At 40.3% G+C, this 17,630-nt stretch overlaps 1 protein-coding gene across 1 annotated transcript in view; it reads left to right on the plus strand.

The window, feature by feature from the left end:
* The first annotated feature begins 982 nt into the window (after positions 1-982).
* Positions 983-17,630, plus strand: part of srgap3 (SLIT-ROBO Rho GTPase activating protein 3) — a 71,723-nt gene continuing 55,075 nt past the window's right edge. The window contains exon 1 of the mRNA XM_004068545.5: positions 983-1,411. Coding sequence (XP_004068593.1) covers positions 1,351-1,411 — 61 coding nt within the window. The 5' untranslated portion in view covers positions 983-1,350. The remainder of the gene's footprint in view (positions 1,412-17,630) is intronic.

Consider the following 17,630-nt stretch of genomic DNA (forward strand, 5'->3'; position numbering starts at 1 on the left):
GCAGTTTCAGAAGACAGATGGATGGGTCCATGACGGTTAGGAGAACATTTTAGTCTATATCATTTTTTAACAAAGCCTAAATTAACTGACAACTAGGAGAAAAAAAACATTTTGTTTGTGGCATTTTTGATCCTAAGACGATGAGCTTTGTCATTAGAGCAAATGTAATTCACCAGTTACTGGACATTTGATGACTAAAGCATTGCTCATAGTTTATTAGCAGTGACTTACACTACTTCATTACAACAAAAAGCAGTATGATGCTCCCTTTTGGAATGAGTTACTCCCATTCCTGGCGGTCTGCATGTGCATTTCAGAGCTCCTCTGTAGTGTGTCAGTGTGTCCACTTGATGCTGCAACACACTGTGAGTCATATTGTGAGGCTTTTGAGCCGAGAATAGCCAAGGTGACAGATAACACAGTCCTCTCTAAACATTGAGGCGTCCAGATGACAGGACCCGCTATGAAACACAACCAGGCTGTCGCCAGTAAGATGCTGCTTATCTTCACAACGCAAAAGCACGTGCACAGAATCTGAGAAATTGGGCCTTAAGCATCGTTTCTGCAGTCCCGTCCTTTACAGGAGGGGGATGAATGTCTGCGAATATTGGAAAGAGTCAGCATTCTTGACCGTGATGAATGCCTAATGTGGGTTTATGCTTACTTTAAGTGTCAGTACCAGTTTCTTCCAGACGTAAAGAAGCACATGCTGCAGCTGCCTGGAGGATGCTGTTAACAGCTGGAGATCAGGTATGAGCTGAAAGCATCAGGAGCTGTTTAACCACCAAACTTCTAACCTCCCCCCTGATCTGACTCCTCTTTGAAGAAAGTGATGCCAAGAAAAACAATTTCATCTTCTTTCTCCAATGCAAATCGGTTGGCATCAGAGGTGTGAGTGAATGATCACACTGATGGGTGCTGGGAGCCCGCTGGGGGGAGGGTTTACGGGTATAAGTTGAGGAGGGTCACGTGAGGATGTCTTAGACGCCCGTTTCCCCGCAGCAGCAGCAGCGCACGGTGTCGAGCTGAGGGCGCGCGCGCGCATGTCTGTTGGGTTTGGGCTGGCTCGAAGCCCCTCACCATCATGTTGCTGCTGCAGTTTTGAGCTCGACTGTTGCCTTTGTTTTGGCGCTGCAGCCCAGTGGGTGAAGGAAGCAGGAGGATAATGCAGCAGAGGACCGATGCTCCGGCGCGTCTTCTGCCCTGAATCTGGACTGCGGACGCACAGCAGCGCATTTTAGGAGGCTACTGGAGGAGGGAAGAAAGACGGAGAGCAGCGCTGCAAGTCGACAGTGAAGAAAGTCTTCGACCAAAACAGGCCAGGGACTCTGCCCGTAAAACCGCGGAGCCATGTCATCGAAATTCAAGAAGGACAAGGAGATCATAGCGGAGTATGAGACCCAAGTGAAAGGTGCGGTGAGAGCGCGGCGTTAGGGCATTCGCATTGTCTGTGTTTTTCCACGTTCACCTTTGTACGGAACGCCCAATAAAGCACCGATGGACTTCTCCGGTCAGCTGACAAGAAAGGCTGGCAGCCAGTGCAATGGCAGGAGGCTGAGGAGCCTGCTTTCTCTGGGCATTTTCACACAGTGCTGGGTTTTTAGGATGGAAAAGCCTCTGGGTTTACATTGTTTTATTGAGCGGGGTTGTATAGGATGGGCAGCAATATGAATGCAGCTTTTGTTCCATTCCAGTAATCAAAATGGTTTTTATCTGGTCAGTATGTCAGTGTATAATTCAAAATACAATGAGCAGAGCACCACCTACAGACTGGAAGGGTGAGATAGCATGTGCGTGCCACCCATAGAACTGAGCTTGATCACTGGCTGACTTGGACTCTACAGCCAGGTTGTGTTTTGTCTTAACCTGTGAGTGCCTTGAAAGGAAATTGGCCACTGTGATGATTCTAAAGTATGGCAATCTGTGAAAAGGTTATTTGCTCATCCAGGCTGGCAACTTCTTTGCATCATCATGTTACTGTTGGAAAAAGCTGTCAAGCCAGAAGCCCATGCTATTCATTATATTTAGCGTGCCAACACTGCTGAGAGCCACAGGACTATCGTACAACTGGGATACCACTATAAGCATTTTTACTTCCTCTTGTCTAGAATCTCTGCATTGTTGAAGCGTTTTGAAATAATTTGATCAGAAGGTTGTCACTCTCTTGTTAAACAGTGTTGGCAGAACATTTGCCAAAACCATATGACATAGCAGCTTCATGGTGTCTGCTGATTGATAGCTCTTAAAACACAGATTCACAGTCAAAGGTAAAGGTAAAAGATTGATGTTAACCTTCAGCAAGCGACTGTGACCTCACCCGTAGAAAATGCCTTACCTCCGGCTCCAGCAAAATGAAGCCAACTCAGTCACCATTTTTCCTCAATCCGGGCGCCGCCATTTGGAGCCAGTCGACAATAATAATAATAATAATAATAATAATAATAATAATAATAATAATAATAATGAATTTTATTTATATGGCGCCTTTCTAGACACCCAAGGTCGCCTTACAGATAGAAAACAATAAAATACAATTAAAAGAAAAACACATTAGTTAAAAACAAACAAAAAAATGGAATCATAAAATTAATTTGGATGGGTATGCTTGTCTGAAGAGGTGGGTTTTCAGATTTTTAGCGAACTGCGGAAGTGAGTTCACGATTGATCCGAGTCGGTCTGAGTCATGTTTCTTGGGCAACTACTGTAACCAATCGTGAGTAAGCTTGTTGAAAGTCCACACCCCCTCCACTGAAAGCTGCTCTGGAGAATCTGTCAGTCAAACGTTCCAGGTGGGCACCACATGCTTTTACCAAGGCATCTGATTGGTCAGTTCATAACCAGAATAACTTTAGATAAAGTAACATTTTCATGAAAGAAAATTAGGATTAGCAAGAACAGAATTGTTATTCTGACAAACAGCATGTCTGAGAAATAGCTGTTTATTTTTCTACATTAGTCTATGGGTTTTTGGCTTCCAGCGGTAACTTCCTGTTTGGAACACAAGTGGAGAAGGGTCAGTATGTTCAGTGATATATATTGTCTATGCAAGCTCCCCGCTCTGCTCCATTCTGATCCTCCACTTGCAGACAAATAGATTCACGTACGTCTACTTCTTATCTGAGGTGGAATCTGGTTCAAAATTTTACGGCTAGATAGCTTCAACAATGCTCGCCATTTTTGCTTCACTGCTAATGTTAGGCTGGGGGGTGTGAAGGGCTGTAAGCTAGCGGTAGAGTGTGTAAACAGAAGGATGTTGGGAAGCACGGGTGGGCTGCCCACCATTTAGAAAGAAATCCTCAGACTGTGCAGAAACTATTTCCTAGAAAACAACACAGTTTTTTTTTAAATTTAATTTTGGTTGAAAATGGCATCATCATTTAAAAGACCTCTGGAAAGGCTTTTACAATAGATAAAAAGATAATTGGAGTGGGTCTTTAAAGCTGCAGGCTACTTTGAGTGAAAGATCAGGAGGACAACTGTAAACAGACTGACTGTAGTTACTTTGCATGAGCATTTATCAGAGCAGGACAGGGATTTAGTTTTAAAGCCCTGGATCCATTAGCTCGACTCTCCATAGTTTTATGTTTAATGGTATACCTCAGGGGGGCCTGAGCAGATCACAGCTGGAATCATGTATCTCTCTGGATCTCTGGATGATGGAAGCATAAGGAAAACCAAACTACATAGAAATCCCTGTTTGTGTGTGAGCAGCTAACATGGATTCATCTGTCTTTTTTGCCTCTTCTCCTGCTTTTGTCTCAATCCTGTTGGAAGACTGATGCACATAATCATGTCAGTGCTTATATCATTCTTTTGATGAAAACATTCTGGTTTAATAAGATCTTAAGCGCCTGTACAACGGTGGAGCCGCTTTTTTGTCAGACGGCTCTTTGCATTAGATAGTATTTCTATCTAAAAGGGGTGATTCATAGAAATGAGGGCCTTTTCTAGATCCACATCTGCTGTGTTGGGTAGTTTACTGACCTGGAGGGCTGTGCTCTATACAGACACCTCCTCACAACAATGGTGGAGCTGTGACTGGAGACGCAGCGAGTCAATGGTAATGATGTTCGCACTGGTGTCATTCTGAGTTATTGCTCTATGGTTAATGTGCAGTCGGTGTGGCAGAAGGGGCCATGCCATCAGTGTCAACCACTGGGTCATAATAGAAGCCCAGATGGTTTTATTATGTATGAAGGTTAATTTATGAACAAAGATGCTACTTTGAGCAATACAAGAGTTATTGACAGTGTGTTCGTTATGGCTCAGTGGTGCGCTTGAATGCAGTTACCTTCAGATGAGTCAGCAGATGACATGAAATGTAATCTATGTATCACAGTGTTAGAAACTACCATAACATTTTCCCCTGGGTCGCTGATGAATCCCTGACAAGCTCTTGGGCCGGCTGTCGAGCCCAAGGTCTCTGAAGGACCCTGGGAGACAGAGTTCACTTTATTCAAGCTGTTCAGCTGGCTGATCCTGCATTAGCATGTCAATGGAGCAGAGCGCATGCACAGAATGGAGAGAAAGGCTGGCAGAGGAGCGTGGTCTCTGTTAAGTAGCTATCCACCATGTGGTTGCTGGACTGCAGCTCTGCCTCTTCCTGTGAGCCACTTTCACAGGCAGCTTTTGAAATGGTTTTAACCACCGGCAGCTGCTTGACATTTACAATGCAAGCTTTGCAGATCAACCTGTAGTTTCTCCATGTTGTGCATGTGGGCTTTAAACACCAAAAGCCCGACAGAGTGGGGAACAGCTTCAGTCAGAGGCACTAGTGACAGATCATTGACTCTGAAATGTTGATTTGGCCTCGTGTTCAAATATTTTTGCCATTTTCACTTTGACTTGTAGAATCACTGCAATTCCTAAAACCAAATTTCTTAAAGAATTTTGAAGACACATTCAACTGGGTGGGGGCCAGCTCCTCACTATCTACTGAGGCCATGTTTGTCAGCTGGCAGCATTTTCCTTGTTCTAGGGGAACTTGAAAGGGTTAGAAACTGGATAGACTTAAAGACCCACAGGAAGGAAAATGGTGTTTTTAACTTGTATTTCTCTGATGATAGAAGACATAATGAAACAGGCTGGTCAGCTAGGACCCAGATGCAAGGAAAGAGGCTCAGACACGAGTCAAAAAGTCGAATGATTTATTAGCAAAAAGAAAACTCACCAAAGGAGAGAGTGTGGGGGGGCAAAGCCAATGGAGCAAGTTGAACTGACAAACACAGGGTAAGCATACAAAACCAACCTACACTGAATACAGAAAGAAGTCAACTTAAATAGGGAGCAAGCTAAATCAGCTATGTTCAATCAGCTGTGGACTTCAGGTGAGAGTGTGGATAAGTTTGGAGGAGCCACAGTTAGCCTGCACAGAAAGTAAAGGTGAAATGCCAACAAGAACCAAACAAACACATGCAGAATATAACGCATATAAAAAGAATATCAAACTGTAAATTGCATTTCTAAGTATTTCTTTATCCAAATCGTTGTGAATCAAGAGCAGATGAAAAAATGCAGTTTCAAAAAGAGGGAATTTGTGATGTAGAAAATACACTGGGAGGGCCACAAGCTGCTTCTGATGAACCCCTGCCACTCTGCAGAAACTATGTCCTAGGAAGCTATAGGTTTTTATTTTTTATTTTATTTATGCATTATAAAATTTCAAAAACTGAACAAAACAAATCAATATTCAGATTTATCAGTTTGGCAGTAAAGCCCAACTTTATTGGACACACAACCCATCTTGCACTACATTCATTTACTTGTGCCTTTAGTTTACAGATCATCGTTTTGATCTATGATCCATAGTTGTTTGGGTTCCAAAGCGACATTTCACTTTGAAGACGTTTTCTTCTTGTCTGATACAGATGAATAAAAAGTGGAAATACTGGTTGGATTCTCCTCGTTTTTGCACGCAGTAGCTTTGTAAATGGCTGATGGAAAATTGTATCCTGTGTCCTCCGCATGTACAAAGGATCAGCCGCCCACGGCAAACACACACTTAAGGTGATGCTGAGGAGGAAGCTCAGTGTTAACACCTTTGTACTCTGCTGTCTGTTTGCACTTGTTTCTTTTTAGACTCTGGTGAGAAGTTCTTGTCAGCCTGAGAGAAAAAAAAACACTCAAAATCCTGATTGTACTACATCATAAAGAATATTGCGTTGGTGCATATTTATTTTAAGACATTTTTAGGTTCATTAAAATGACATTCTTGGTGATTTCCTTTTCTTTTGCGCTTTAGATATGTGTCTGACACCATGTAGCTTCTGTGAGCAAAGCAGATATGAATACCTTCAATAGTATTTTATCAGCCTTATGCATCACAGAATCCTACGCGTTGGTGCTGATGCTGATGCTGATTCTTAAGCTATTGCCGTGTCCCTGTTTTTACACATCAACAAGAAATACCTGCATCCTGGATTTGAATGTATAGTTTGCAAAATGCTATAAAATTGGCAAGCAATTAGGGTTATTGACCAAATGCATAAGATCAGATTAAATAGGATAAAAAAAACAGTTTAAAAATGAATAATGCAATAATAGCATCCTGTTCTTAAAGTTCTTATCTCTTTGTAAGTTTAGAACCCTGTGGAGCCGGCTGTGCAGCGATTATTATTCATGTGAAGAGAAGGTCACACTGAGTCATGGACCAGCAAGCCTGCTGCCCAGAAAATTTTGACAAAAGAAAATCAAAGACCTGCCATCCTCCACTCTGTGTGATTTCTAAGTTCAAAGCTGCAGTTAGCACGTTAGGGCGTGTTGATGCTGAGTAAAAATTAGTGGTCAATCTCGACAAAGCTGAGATTTCTCTAATGCTTTATTCTCATCTTTATTAAACAAAATGGCAAAGGAAAATCTGAATAGTATGTTTGAATGACACTTAGAATTTAGGTCAAGAAGCTGCAAATATGCCATCATTATTAAAACTCAGGAAAACTGACCAGCTTTTCCTTTTCCTGGTAAACACAAAATCAATCAAGTCACCTTTCTTTAGCGATACAGATCCCGCCATATTGCAGCTCGACAACATCAGTAAGCATTGACTGGTCTGAGTCAGTCTGAATCACCGTTTCTATGGCAACCGCTCTTGCAAATCATGAACGAGCTTGTTGGAAGTTCGCACTCCTACTACTTAAAGGTGGTGGGCTACACAAAATGTGTCGATCAAATGTTTTGAACATTCGACATGAGCCCACATTGAGACATCTGAGTGGTCAGTTTATAACAGGAATAACTACAACTAGAGAATAAATATCATGAAAAAAGAGGATTATCAAGAACATGTTTTGGTCGCCAGAGGGGAGGAGTCACTCAGTCCAGTTATCATATACAGTCAATGGCTGTACCCACCACATGTCTTGTGCAGTTTACCAAATCAAATTCCTGTTTTTTCCTTCACAAATTTAAACAAATAAATATGTGCTCTTCACTGAATTATCTTCATGTTAACTGATTTTCAAGAGTGGAAACATCCTTTGTGAGCTTTCTTCTGACCATCTGACATTTATATATACACAGAGATGTGTGTGTTTGTGTGGGCCTGCTTTCTATCAGCAGAAAAGTTCTTTTTTGAACTTTTGACTTTCCCCCGTTTGTCTTTAAACTTGAGATGATTAAAGCAGCTGTCAGTTCATCAGCAGAGCCTGTGAGTCTGTTTAACAATTTTCAAGACATAATCAGCCTTTCATAGAAACGATGGCTCTGCCTGGCATACATTATCTTTTTACAGTCCCTGAAAGCCTCTTCAGTTCGTGCCTTGGCATTAATAAAGGAAACAAAGCTCTATTTAGGCTTTAAGAAACCAGTTTGATTTCAACAACCATAGAAAATGGATGGTCCAGTGCCAGCCATTGCATGTATCGACTTCTCATGTCAGTGAATTGTCTGTGTGGAAATACTCAATATCAACTTCCTCTGTAGAAATGTTGTATAAAACCACAACTTTTTAACAAGTCCATTCATTCTTTTGTTGTTAAACACAGACTTAAGTCGACCTAACAGGGTAATCAATCCAAACTCCAGCAGAAAAACTACCGGTACTCTGGTGAAAGAAATACCGTTGTTGAACAATGCCTGGTTGAAATTCTGTCTCTGTTGCCTCGGGATGTTTACTACTAAGCCCTCCAGTGCGGAGCCCTCCAGGGGCTAGTGGTTAAAAAAATAGTTTACATTAAAGAAAGTGAAGTGATAAAAAGCTTGCTGCGTAGGCAGGATGACATGTAAAAGCTAAGACTTACTATGTCTGTCATTTTATAGCTGCATTTGAAAAGCAAACATAAAAAAATCCAGTATTAGCTTTTAAAACAATAAAAAGATAATCTGACTTTAAGAACCACTTTCTTCTGAGAGACAATAATCATTCATATCATTCTTGTCTTTCTTACTTGTATAAGTATTTATTCAAAAGAGCTGCTGGAAAATAATTATTCACTGCATAGTGACAATACAAAAAAAGACAGATTCTAATTCTGACATTACTTCACTTGCTCCAAAAATGGATTCATGATTTTTCCTAGTGAAACATAATTACCACATACTTTTAACTTTTGATACTTGATCAATCTTTGCTATGAAGATTTTTGAAAGTGTTATGTTTATTTTACTCATATGGTGTTATTTTTTTTAAAATCTGTATACCGGTATATTTTAGATAACTGATCTGCATTTGCCATGTTGATTTCCAAAAGTTATTTTTTTTTATATAATTATTAAGTAATTCATCTTTGTCATGTGCTTTATTGATACCTAAGAATTCTTAATTCTGTCTGCTAAAGTTATGAACCAGATAATGATCAATCACTTAATAAAATGGATAAGGTAGAACAGGGGTGGGATTATATAAATTCGCTTCCTTCCACATCCTTTCAAGCAATATTTAATTTTATGTCTAATCATCCTAAGTTTGATACGTCTTTGTATGGATGTATAACTGATGATTGTTATGTTTTTGTGTGCTATTCTTATTTGATTGCTTCAAATAAACCATTTCAAATCAAATCAAATAAATGTCCCACAACAGATCTAAGATAATGAAGAGCTCACCTACTTCCCGCTCAGGAATCCCACTTGTCTGTTGCTGATCATCAAAGGTGACCAATGAACGGTAAACTGCTGCTGTAGGCTGAGGTGATCCATAAGCTTCTCTTGAATTAACTCGATTTCCCGTCTGGCATTTATGTCGCAGGTAAACCCATTTAAACTGTCCCTGAATTACTTTTTTACTACAGTAGCAACTTTACACTAGAAGTTTGGTATTACTCTAGATCAGTGACGTGCAGTCAGGAGAGGCAGGTGAGGCTGTGCCTCACCTGTCATTATGGGAAGAAAAGAGAAAAAATAAATTCAATTATTATATTTAATCAGTAATTTGTGCTTTGCAGTCATTTCCCATTTAAATTTACCATTTTTGGGGTTTTTTTCTTTTCAAAATCGCTGAATTTCCGCATTTGCCGTTCAGATACTAAGAAGTGACGTGCGATGAGGCACCAACCCGCTGAGCCTCACCTTGGATTGCGCAATACCTATGCAGTCAGACGGTACTGCTGTCTCTCTGTATGTCGGTTCAATCACTTGTACTATATGAGCTGAGTTTACATAATTTAGCAGATGTATATGATGTACAGTGTTTGTTTTTATAAATAACTGTATGTGAGGGACGTGTTTCTTGTGCTGAGCGCTAAACGCCGGCGAAAAAGCCTCTGGGTGAGGCCAGTAGTTCTCGTGCCTCATGTTAGGGGGCGCCGGTGAGCCCTGAGATTATGACGCTGAAAAATACTAGAAGAAGTGATAGCAAGCGGCAAGTCATTTTCTTCAGAAGGAGCGGCGTATGGACTTTATTTACAAGTAAAGCTAAGACGATAATAAAATTTTTGCTTTTTTTATGCTGCAGTTTGCATGTGGAAAAAAAAAACATGTTGAAATGATATTTTAAACAAAACACGTTAACTGTTGTCAATCAAATGGTGAATAAGTTACTCAGTATGGTTCATATGTTTGTAAATCTGACTGATGACGTCAGTGCCTCACCAGCCATTAACCTCACCGCTCGTCACTGCTCTAGATCAGGGATCAGGAACCTTTTTGGCCGATAGAACCGTGAACGGCACATATTTTTAAATGTAATATTGTGAGAGCCAAACAATATGTTTAAAACTAAAAATACAAGTAAATGTGTGCATTTTATGTAATTTCAACACTTTTAAAGTACAATAAGTCTGTGGATTCATTTTAATAACTTTGTTATTGTAGCAGACGGAGTTGGACTGGGTGGCTGTTGGGTCGCGTTCTAAGTTCTGGAGTTCATTAAACGCATCAAGCAGAGATGCTGGTTGGCCCTCAGTTCTGTCGCTCAGCCTGTTGTTGGGGAGTTTGGACCAATGGGGTTCAGCTAATAAGGGAAATAGGAGGGCTGGTGCGGGAGCGGGGGAAGAAAAAGTTGGGGGGAGCGGTCTCGGCGGGAGAGACTCAGGAGTTCCTGAACAAGTTGTACGGTGTAGATACCATAACCATTCGGCCTGCAATACCCGTTCTGAGGATAACATCACACTAAGATTACCCCCACTTGGACAAACTATATAGCGTGGAGATCTGCTCGGGATCTACATATTTTCATTTCACGTGTCCTCCTTTTGTAATATAAAGTTATTTTCCCTCGTAAGTTGCGTCTGACATTATTCTTTGTAATGTTTATAGAGAGATTTTGCCACGACCCACTTAGTAAAAAGATCTGTGTCTGTTAGAATGAACCTGCTGCTCCACACAAGTGAATCGTCGCTCTGATCAGAGCAGCAGGGGGGTATTCCAGAAAGCAGGTTCTGCTAGCTCCCACAGTAAGTTTGAGGCTAAGGAAGTTGATAACCTCAGCTTTCGGTTCCAGAAATGGAGGTATGTTTCAGGGTAGGTCAAGTTGCCATGGCAACTCATGCTCTGAACATAACCTGGTCTGGAGCAGGTTTAGTTGAAGGTTAGTTTGTTTTCAGAGAGGTGAAGCAGCATGGCGTGTCCATTTGAAGATGATTTAGTGGATGAAGAAGCTCAGATAATACTTTTTCCACCATGAGAGGGTGAGAAGACCACATATGGATGTTGGAAAGAGAAACCTTTTTACTTTTCTATAACTTAATTATTTGCTTCAGTTAAGATAATTAAAAATCTTTTTTTTTGTTAAGTCAGTTTAAAAATAACACGTAGTTTTCAGACAGTTATTTTACTTTCATTTACATTAATTCAATTAAGTAGGTGTAACTTTGGTGCTGCTGTTAGATCGGCACCGCAAGGGATTGTGGGATACCATTCCCTTTGCCTGTCTGGACGGATTTGGGTTTAAGTGTGGGTTTTTGACAGAATGTGTTTAGTTGTTTAGCTATTTTACTGTGTTTTACCATGTTTCGCCGAGCGATTTTGTCCTACTATGCTTAAGTCTCTGCACCATGAGGGAGAGGGAGGGAGAGGAGGATGAGTTTATATAGCACCACTACAGTCATACTATATATTGTCCATGTTGGAAAATTTCTGAATGAATGAACTCTCTGGACAAATACTGTTTTGTTCTTTTTATTGTTATAAAAAATGAGGATCTGTCGGCTCAAACTTAGACACATGAGAGTTCAAGAATAATAATTCATTAAAATGGAAAAAAGATTACTTGAATTGGAGAAATATGACATTTATTTCAATAAATATGTGAATTTGAGTTGTATTAACAACTATTGACTTTTATAGACGTAAGAAATTAGGTTGAATAAATTTAACTCAAATACTTGTTACCAATAGAACTAATTCTGGCAAAATTGTAATAAAATGCATTTACATTTTGAATATATATATTATATATATATATATATATATATATATATATATATATATATATATATATATATATATATATATATATATATATATATATGCAAATAAGATCAGAAACTTGTGCGTTTACTTTGTCCGTTCTTTTTCTCCAAGCAGAAACTCTTTCTTTTGATGATGCAGCCGTATTACTTTTTGATGGACGGATACGGACGTCATTAAAACCTCAGACTCCGTCTCACTAAAGTATAGCGCTTTCTTTTTTTCTCCACGCGTTTCCATGGTGACTCCGTAAATCGGCAATCTATTGAGAATGTCTTTATGTACTTGCTGTGCACGTGCATTAACCCAGGGTTACCAAGTCGAGCGTAATTACGCCAACTCATATCCGGTCTTTTGGAACTGACATACCCAGAGTAAGCAAGTTCAGGTGGATTTCAGCCAGAGTTCAGGCTTAAAGTCAGGCTAGTTTAAACATGCTTCCTGGAATAGCCCCCTGGAGTCTCGTAGCTTCGTGTTAGTGTGTGATCCAGAGAAGGGTTTGGACCGCAGTCTGTTCAGCTGCAAATGGACTTAATAATAATCATAACCATAATAAAAGCACGTTTAGAAGATAATCTCGCTCTATGTCGGAGCTGTGTTTGTTTACAACGCACCCCATAATATCTTCTTCTATGGTAGTATAGTAATTTGTCCAGACCAATCACTATCTGACACGTCATCGGACCAACAGACAGCCAATCACATAATGTGACGTCAGTGTGGGAAAGGAACGCTACATTATGCTGTTGCTAATAAATGATGAGTATTTCTTAGTTTAAGCTTCATGCAGCCGTTGAGACTTCCATCCGTTAACGGTGATCGTAGGTTGGTTTTAATGTTCTCTAGATGTGAGAAAGACTGCTCACATGCAGACGTGGAGCCAAACATTGTCAGTACAGCAATACTCACACGCTGCAGTGTGGGGTATTTGACGGCCAGCGTGTTCTAAGTTCTGACAATCAGTGCGCCGTTTTCACCTCGCTGCCTGCACCCACTACCCCTCCCCTCTTCCCTCTCAAAGACGGGAGCAGCTGGAGGGACAGCAATTCGCAAAATTTCAGGCTGTTGAAAACTCTGTGATTTAACAGATAATAGTAAACTGATAGTGGCACAGATTTTTTTCTCCAAGCATCCCTACTACTGCGCCTGCACCGTATCGCACTCAAGTTAACCTTTTTTTTTTTATAATTAAAGATTTGTTGTGAGCCAGAAGTGGCCAGCAAAAGAGCCAGATATGGCTCGTGAGCCATGGGTTCCCCACCCCTGCTCTAGATGGAGAAGCTTTCCCATTAGATGCATTTTAAATGTCTTTTCTGCTGGAATTTGGTGTCTCTCTGTAATTCACTTAAACCCACCTTAACTGTCAGCATAAAAAAGTGCAAAGTTTTGCATTGCATGATCACAGAGAGTGCTCTTTTGATCACATTATGGTTAAATGCAGCATTTCCTTTGTAGTCTTTTCACTATTCTTTTTCTGTTCTTGTCTCAGTTTCACTTTAAATCAGAGAAAAACTTTTAATTTAGTAATTTTCTAACCTTCACACACTCTTTAATGAACAGACATTGTTAGAATTGTCTATGTTTTATTGAATAAAAGTAACATTTAGTTTTAATTTCATGCAATTTTTGTTTGGTGGAAAGACTCCTCTTTTTTGCTTGGATACTAGGATCTGCTGTTGTCTGATCAACTGCAATTGGCTTCGTTTCCAAATTTTACTCCATCTGTCGGGTGCATAACCTCTTCACTCAATGTGTCACTTGTCCATATCTGTCAGCCCCCCCCTCCAATCAGCTACTCCCATGAGACTGGTTCACGCCCATGTTGCTATGGCGACACATCTCAGTCTGGGCCTGCTGGCTGGATCCTCATTGAAGGAAAACATAACAGTGAAGGTGTGTTTGTGAAAATGTATTTTTAGAATTCCTTAACATTTTTTAAAAAGTATGAATATGGGCGAAAATGGAAGCGCTGAGGGTTTGCAGTGGTGTTTTATTTGCTTGTTTATATTCATTCAGTGTATGAAGAAGTTAACGAGATCATTATAAGGCAAACAGATTGTTCTTGTTTTAAACAATTGTAATTGTCTACATTCTCTCATATCCACATTTTCTTCAACAAAATTGATTGATGTATAGTTAAGCAGACAGAAGGTCCAATGATAAATCCAATAAAGCTGCAGATAATTAGGAGAAGCGACAGAAAGTGATGGCTTACATCTTGGTGAGCGATGCTCCATCAGTTCAGGTTTGCCTGGCTATTGATCTGTTTCTGCCGATGTTTTGCTATCTTTGAGTGCATGTGCTGCAGCTGTGCGGGTTAAAGCAGGACTGTTTGAGCTTTTCAATCACTGCAGTGCCTTTGTGAGTCCAGCAGAACTCTAACCATTAGAGCAGGGGTTCTCAAAGCTTTTGTAGCAGGGGCCAAATTAGGAATTCAACATTAGACTGGGGGCCAATTTTGGTGAATAAAATGGATAAACAGAAAAGTTGTTTTTAATAACTTTAATGACCAAGTGTCATTTGTACAGTTAACCAGGCCCTCCAGATGTTTTCCCAGAGGTTGCTGCCCAGATCTTCTACTCGTCTAGTAATTGTATAATTTGACAGACTTTCTTTTGCTCTGGACAAACAATGTCTGCTACTTTCAGCATGTATTCTTTTTACAAACCCCCCGTCACTAAAGGGCTCGCTACTCTGGGCCATTTCCAAAGCCACAACGTAGATAACTTCTGTCACAGCTCCACTGGATTCAGTTATTTTCGTAAACATCCGCTGTGCAGCGTAGCCTCGTTGTAGTTGTTGGAGCTTTGTAAAAGCTAAAAAAAGTAAATTTGTCATAGTTTTTATGATTTGTAACATAGTGACGATTTATATTGAATTCTTTTAGCATTGATTTTACCTGCTTGCAAATAAGGCACATGACTTTATCCAGCCCTTGAGGTACGACAAAGTAAGCATTTGCCACTTAGCTTGAAAGCACAAATAACAAATTTCTTATTTAAATACGAGTTATTTTCGCAGTTTCATTTTCCTACCCAGAGGTAAGACAACTCGTTCTCTGTGGCTCCGCTTGTCGTTCCTTGTGGGTGCCGCCCATTTCAAGACGTCAACTTAGAGTCGGCCTCAGCAGCGTGTCTGCGTTTCTCCCCTGAAAACAAACATCTGAATGTTCATATTGTGCATATGAAATAAAAGCGTTTAGCTGATCACCGCTAGCTCCACAGAGAAAGTGGGTGTGTGTGTTAGTCAGGAGCGGTGCTGACAGCACAGACTTTTCCTGGAGGGGGCTGTACTTCACTCATCCACGTCGCAATGTGATAACCTAATAGTTTTCATGGATTGGGAGGGGCTGGTGCTCAGACTGCAGGCTTTTAAAGTGGCACTCAGAAATGCCACTTTGGGGTTTCTTTTCGTGAGGAATGAACATTATAATACATTTACAAGCTCAAAAAGTTGATTTTTGCAGGAAATACGTCATTTAAACTCTACATAAAGTTGAAATGTTTGTGTCCTTTTCTTGTGAGTTAGAGTTGAAGTTTATGGAATTAAAGAAAATGTGATTCAATTTAAAACTCAATTAATCCCCAATATGGAAATGACTTCTTTTCAGAGAATCTGCAGACATTAAAGGTGCTAATAACTGTGCCAGGAAGGATCTTCCAAAACTGTCAGTGTTGCAGCTGATCTGCAGAAGCTTCTGACTACAGAAACTGTTGTTTAGTGTTTATGATGCTCAATCTTTTTCTATAGAAAAAGAAAGGTTCTTCCTGTAAGCAGCCTTAAGGCCCGTACACACCGGGACGAATTTCGCGCGCGCGATGTTCGCCGATGTTTAACGCCTCGTGACTAAACAAAGGGCACCAATGTGAGTGTGCACACCAACGTGAAAAACCCCACGCGTCAAAGCGTCACTTTTTAAAAAACGCCTCGGGTTCGTTTTTTTAGTTTGACGCGCTGCGTCAAAAACTATACAACCGATGAGAATGGCGCTTTTGCACACGTGTCTGGGGCTTCTGAAGTTACAGTAAAACACAACTTGGGGGCGCTCAAACACAAAACTGCCTTTCTGAGCACACATACCAGCGAAGAAGATAGACGCCAAGTAGCAACTACACAGCCGCGAAGAAATAATGACGGACATTCTAAAATATCCCAGAAAACGCTCATGATACATTTTCAGCTCTTGTACCAGTCGATAAAACTCCCCATGTTCTTCTCTTCTGGTAACTATGGGATGTACCCAAAATCGGCGTCTTTTCCGGCGTCTTTCATCATTCAACAGAACAAGAATTTCTTCATCGCTGGAACTGGAGCTGGAGCTACTGGCGCTTGAAATATTCATGTTTTCTTTGTATTATTCTGACAAGCGCGTAAATACTTACTCTCTTCTTCTGAGGGAAAAGCGACTTTAAGAAGCGTAAAGTTGCGCAGCGCCACCTTGTGTACAGGAGTATTTCTGATTTACATTAAGCGCCATCTAATGTCAGGGAATGAAATTGCATGTTCGCTCGGCTCATCGTCAGCGAAAATCGCCTGGGTGTGAACACAAAAAAACGTGTTGAAAAACGCTGGCGAATAACGGCTGGCAAATATTCGTCCCAGTGTGTACGGACCTTTAGATGCACCACCACAGAATCTAGATGAGCTGCAGGTATTTTCGTTCATTTTGTGTATTTCTTAATTGAAGGGTTCAAGTACAATGTTCAAAATACGTTATGTTTTAGCTTCCAAATCAGATTGTAATGTAAGACTTGAAAAGTGGAAATGTACCACATTCAGTTGGAATGGGGAACAAAGTTCTTTTTTAAGGGGAACTCTGTGAATTGATCCCTGATCCATCCTGATCCTCCTCAGCCTGACTTGATCTGCTGCCCTCAGGATGCTCTGCAGATGATCCTGTCATTCATTTCACAGGCAGCAAACTTGCAGTAAACTCCAGCACCAGAGCATTACTGTCAGTGTCCTCAATCATCTTATAGAGGGGATGAAATACTTGTTTTTTTAATTACACATTGTCCACTTTTCACCCCATAAATGTGTATTTGCTCTCTAAATTTAAGGTTATATCTAGAAAGTTAAATATTTTTTGTTGTTTGCTTTCAGATCAGTTTTTTTCGTTGAAATTGTTTTTTTCCTGAAGTCAGAGAAGAAAAGGAGAAAACAGTAGATTTGACAATTATAGATTTAACAATAATAAAGAATGAACAGACTCTTCAAGACTAGAATAAGTCATTAAAATGTTTCTTTACATGCTATATGTACAGTATGTATACATACATATACATGGTTTTATACATTTATACATGCTGATCCTTCATTAAAGGAGAAGAATGTTAAAGCAGGTAAATTACCTCCAGAAGCCTGTCAGAATATTCCAGTTTATGATGCCTTTTTCTTTCAAAAGAGCATCTGTGGCACTCAGCGAATCCTCTTGTAATCTGGCTAAGAGACTCAAGTGTTGGTTGTGTACACAAGAGAGCACTGGCCTCAGACCTGCCTGCTCAACAAAAGGTGGATTCAGAGCAGCCCCTTACCCCCGTAAATGCACAAACAAAGAGTAAACACCAGAACATTTGATAAACCAACACACAAAACCATCACATCACAAGTACCATCTCTGGGAACTGAATAGCAAAAAAACCTTGACAAAACTGCTTTATGGTCTTTAAAAAGTGAAACAATTTAATAATAATAATAATGGATTGGATTTTTCTGCGCCTTTCCAGACACTGAAAGCGCTGACAATGTGTCCATTATTCATTCACTCCTCGTTCATACTGGGTGAT

The sequence above is a fragment of the Oryzias latipes genome, chromosome 5, assembly GCF_053564925.1.
Source record: "Oryzias latipes strain Hd-rR chromosome 5, Olatipes_Hd-rR_3.1".
NCBI lineage: Eukaryota > Metazoa > Chordata > Actinopteri > Beloniformes > Adrianichthyidae > Oryzias > Oryzias latipes.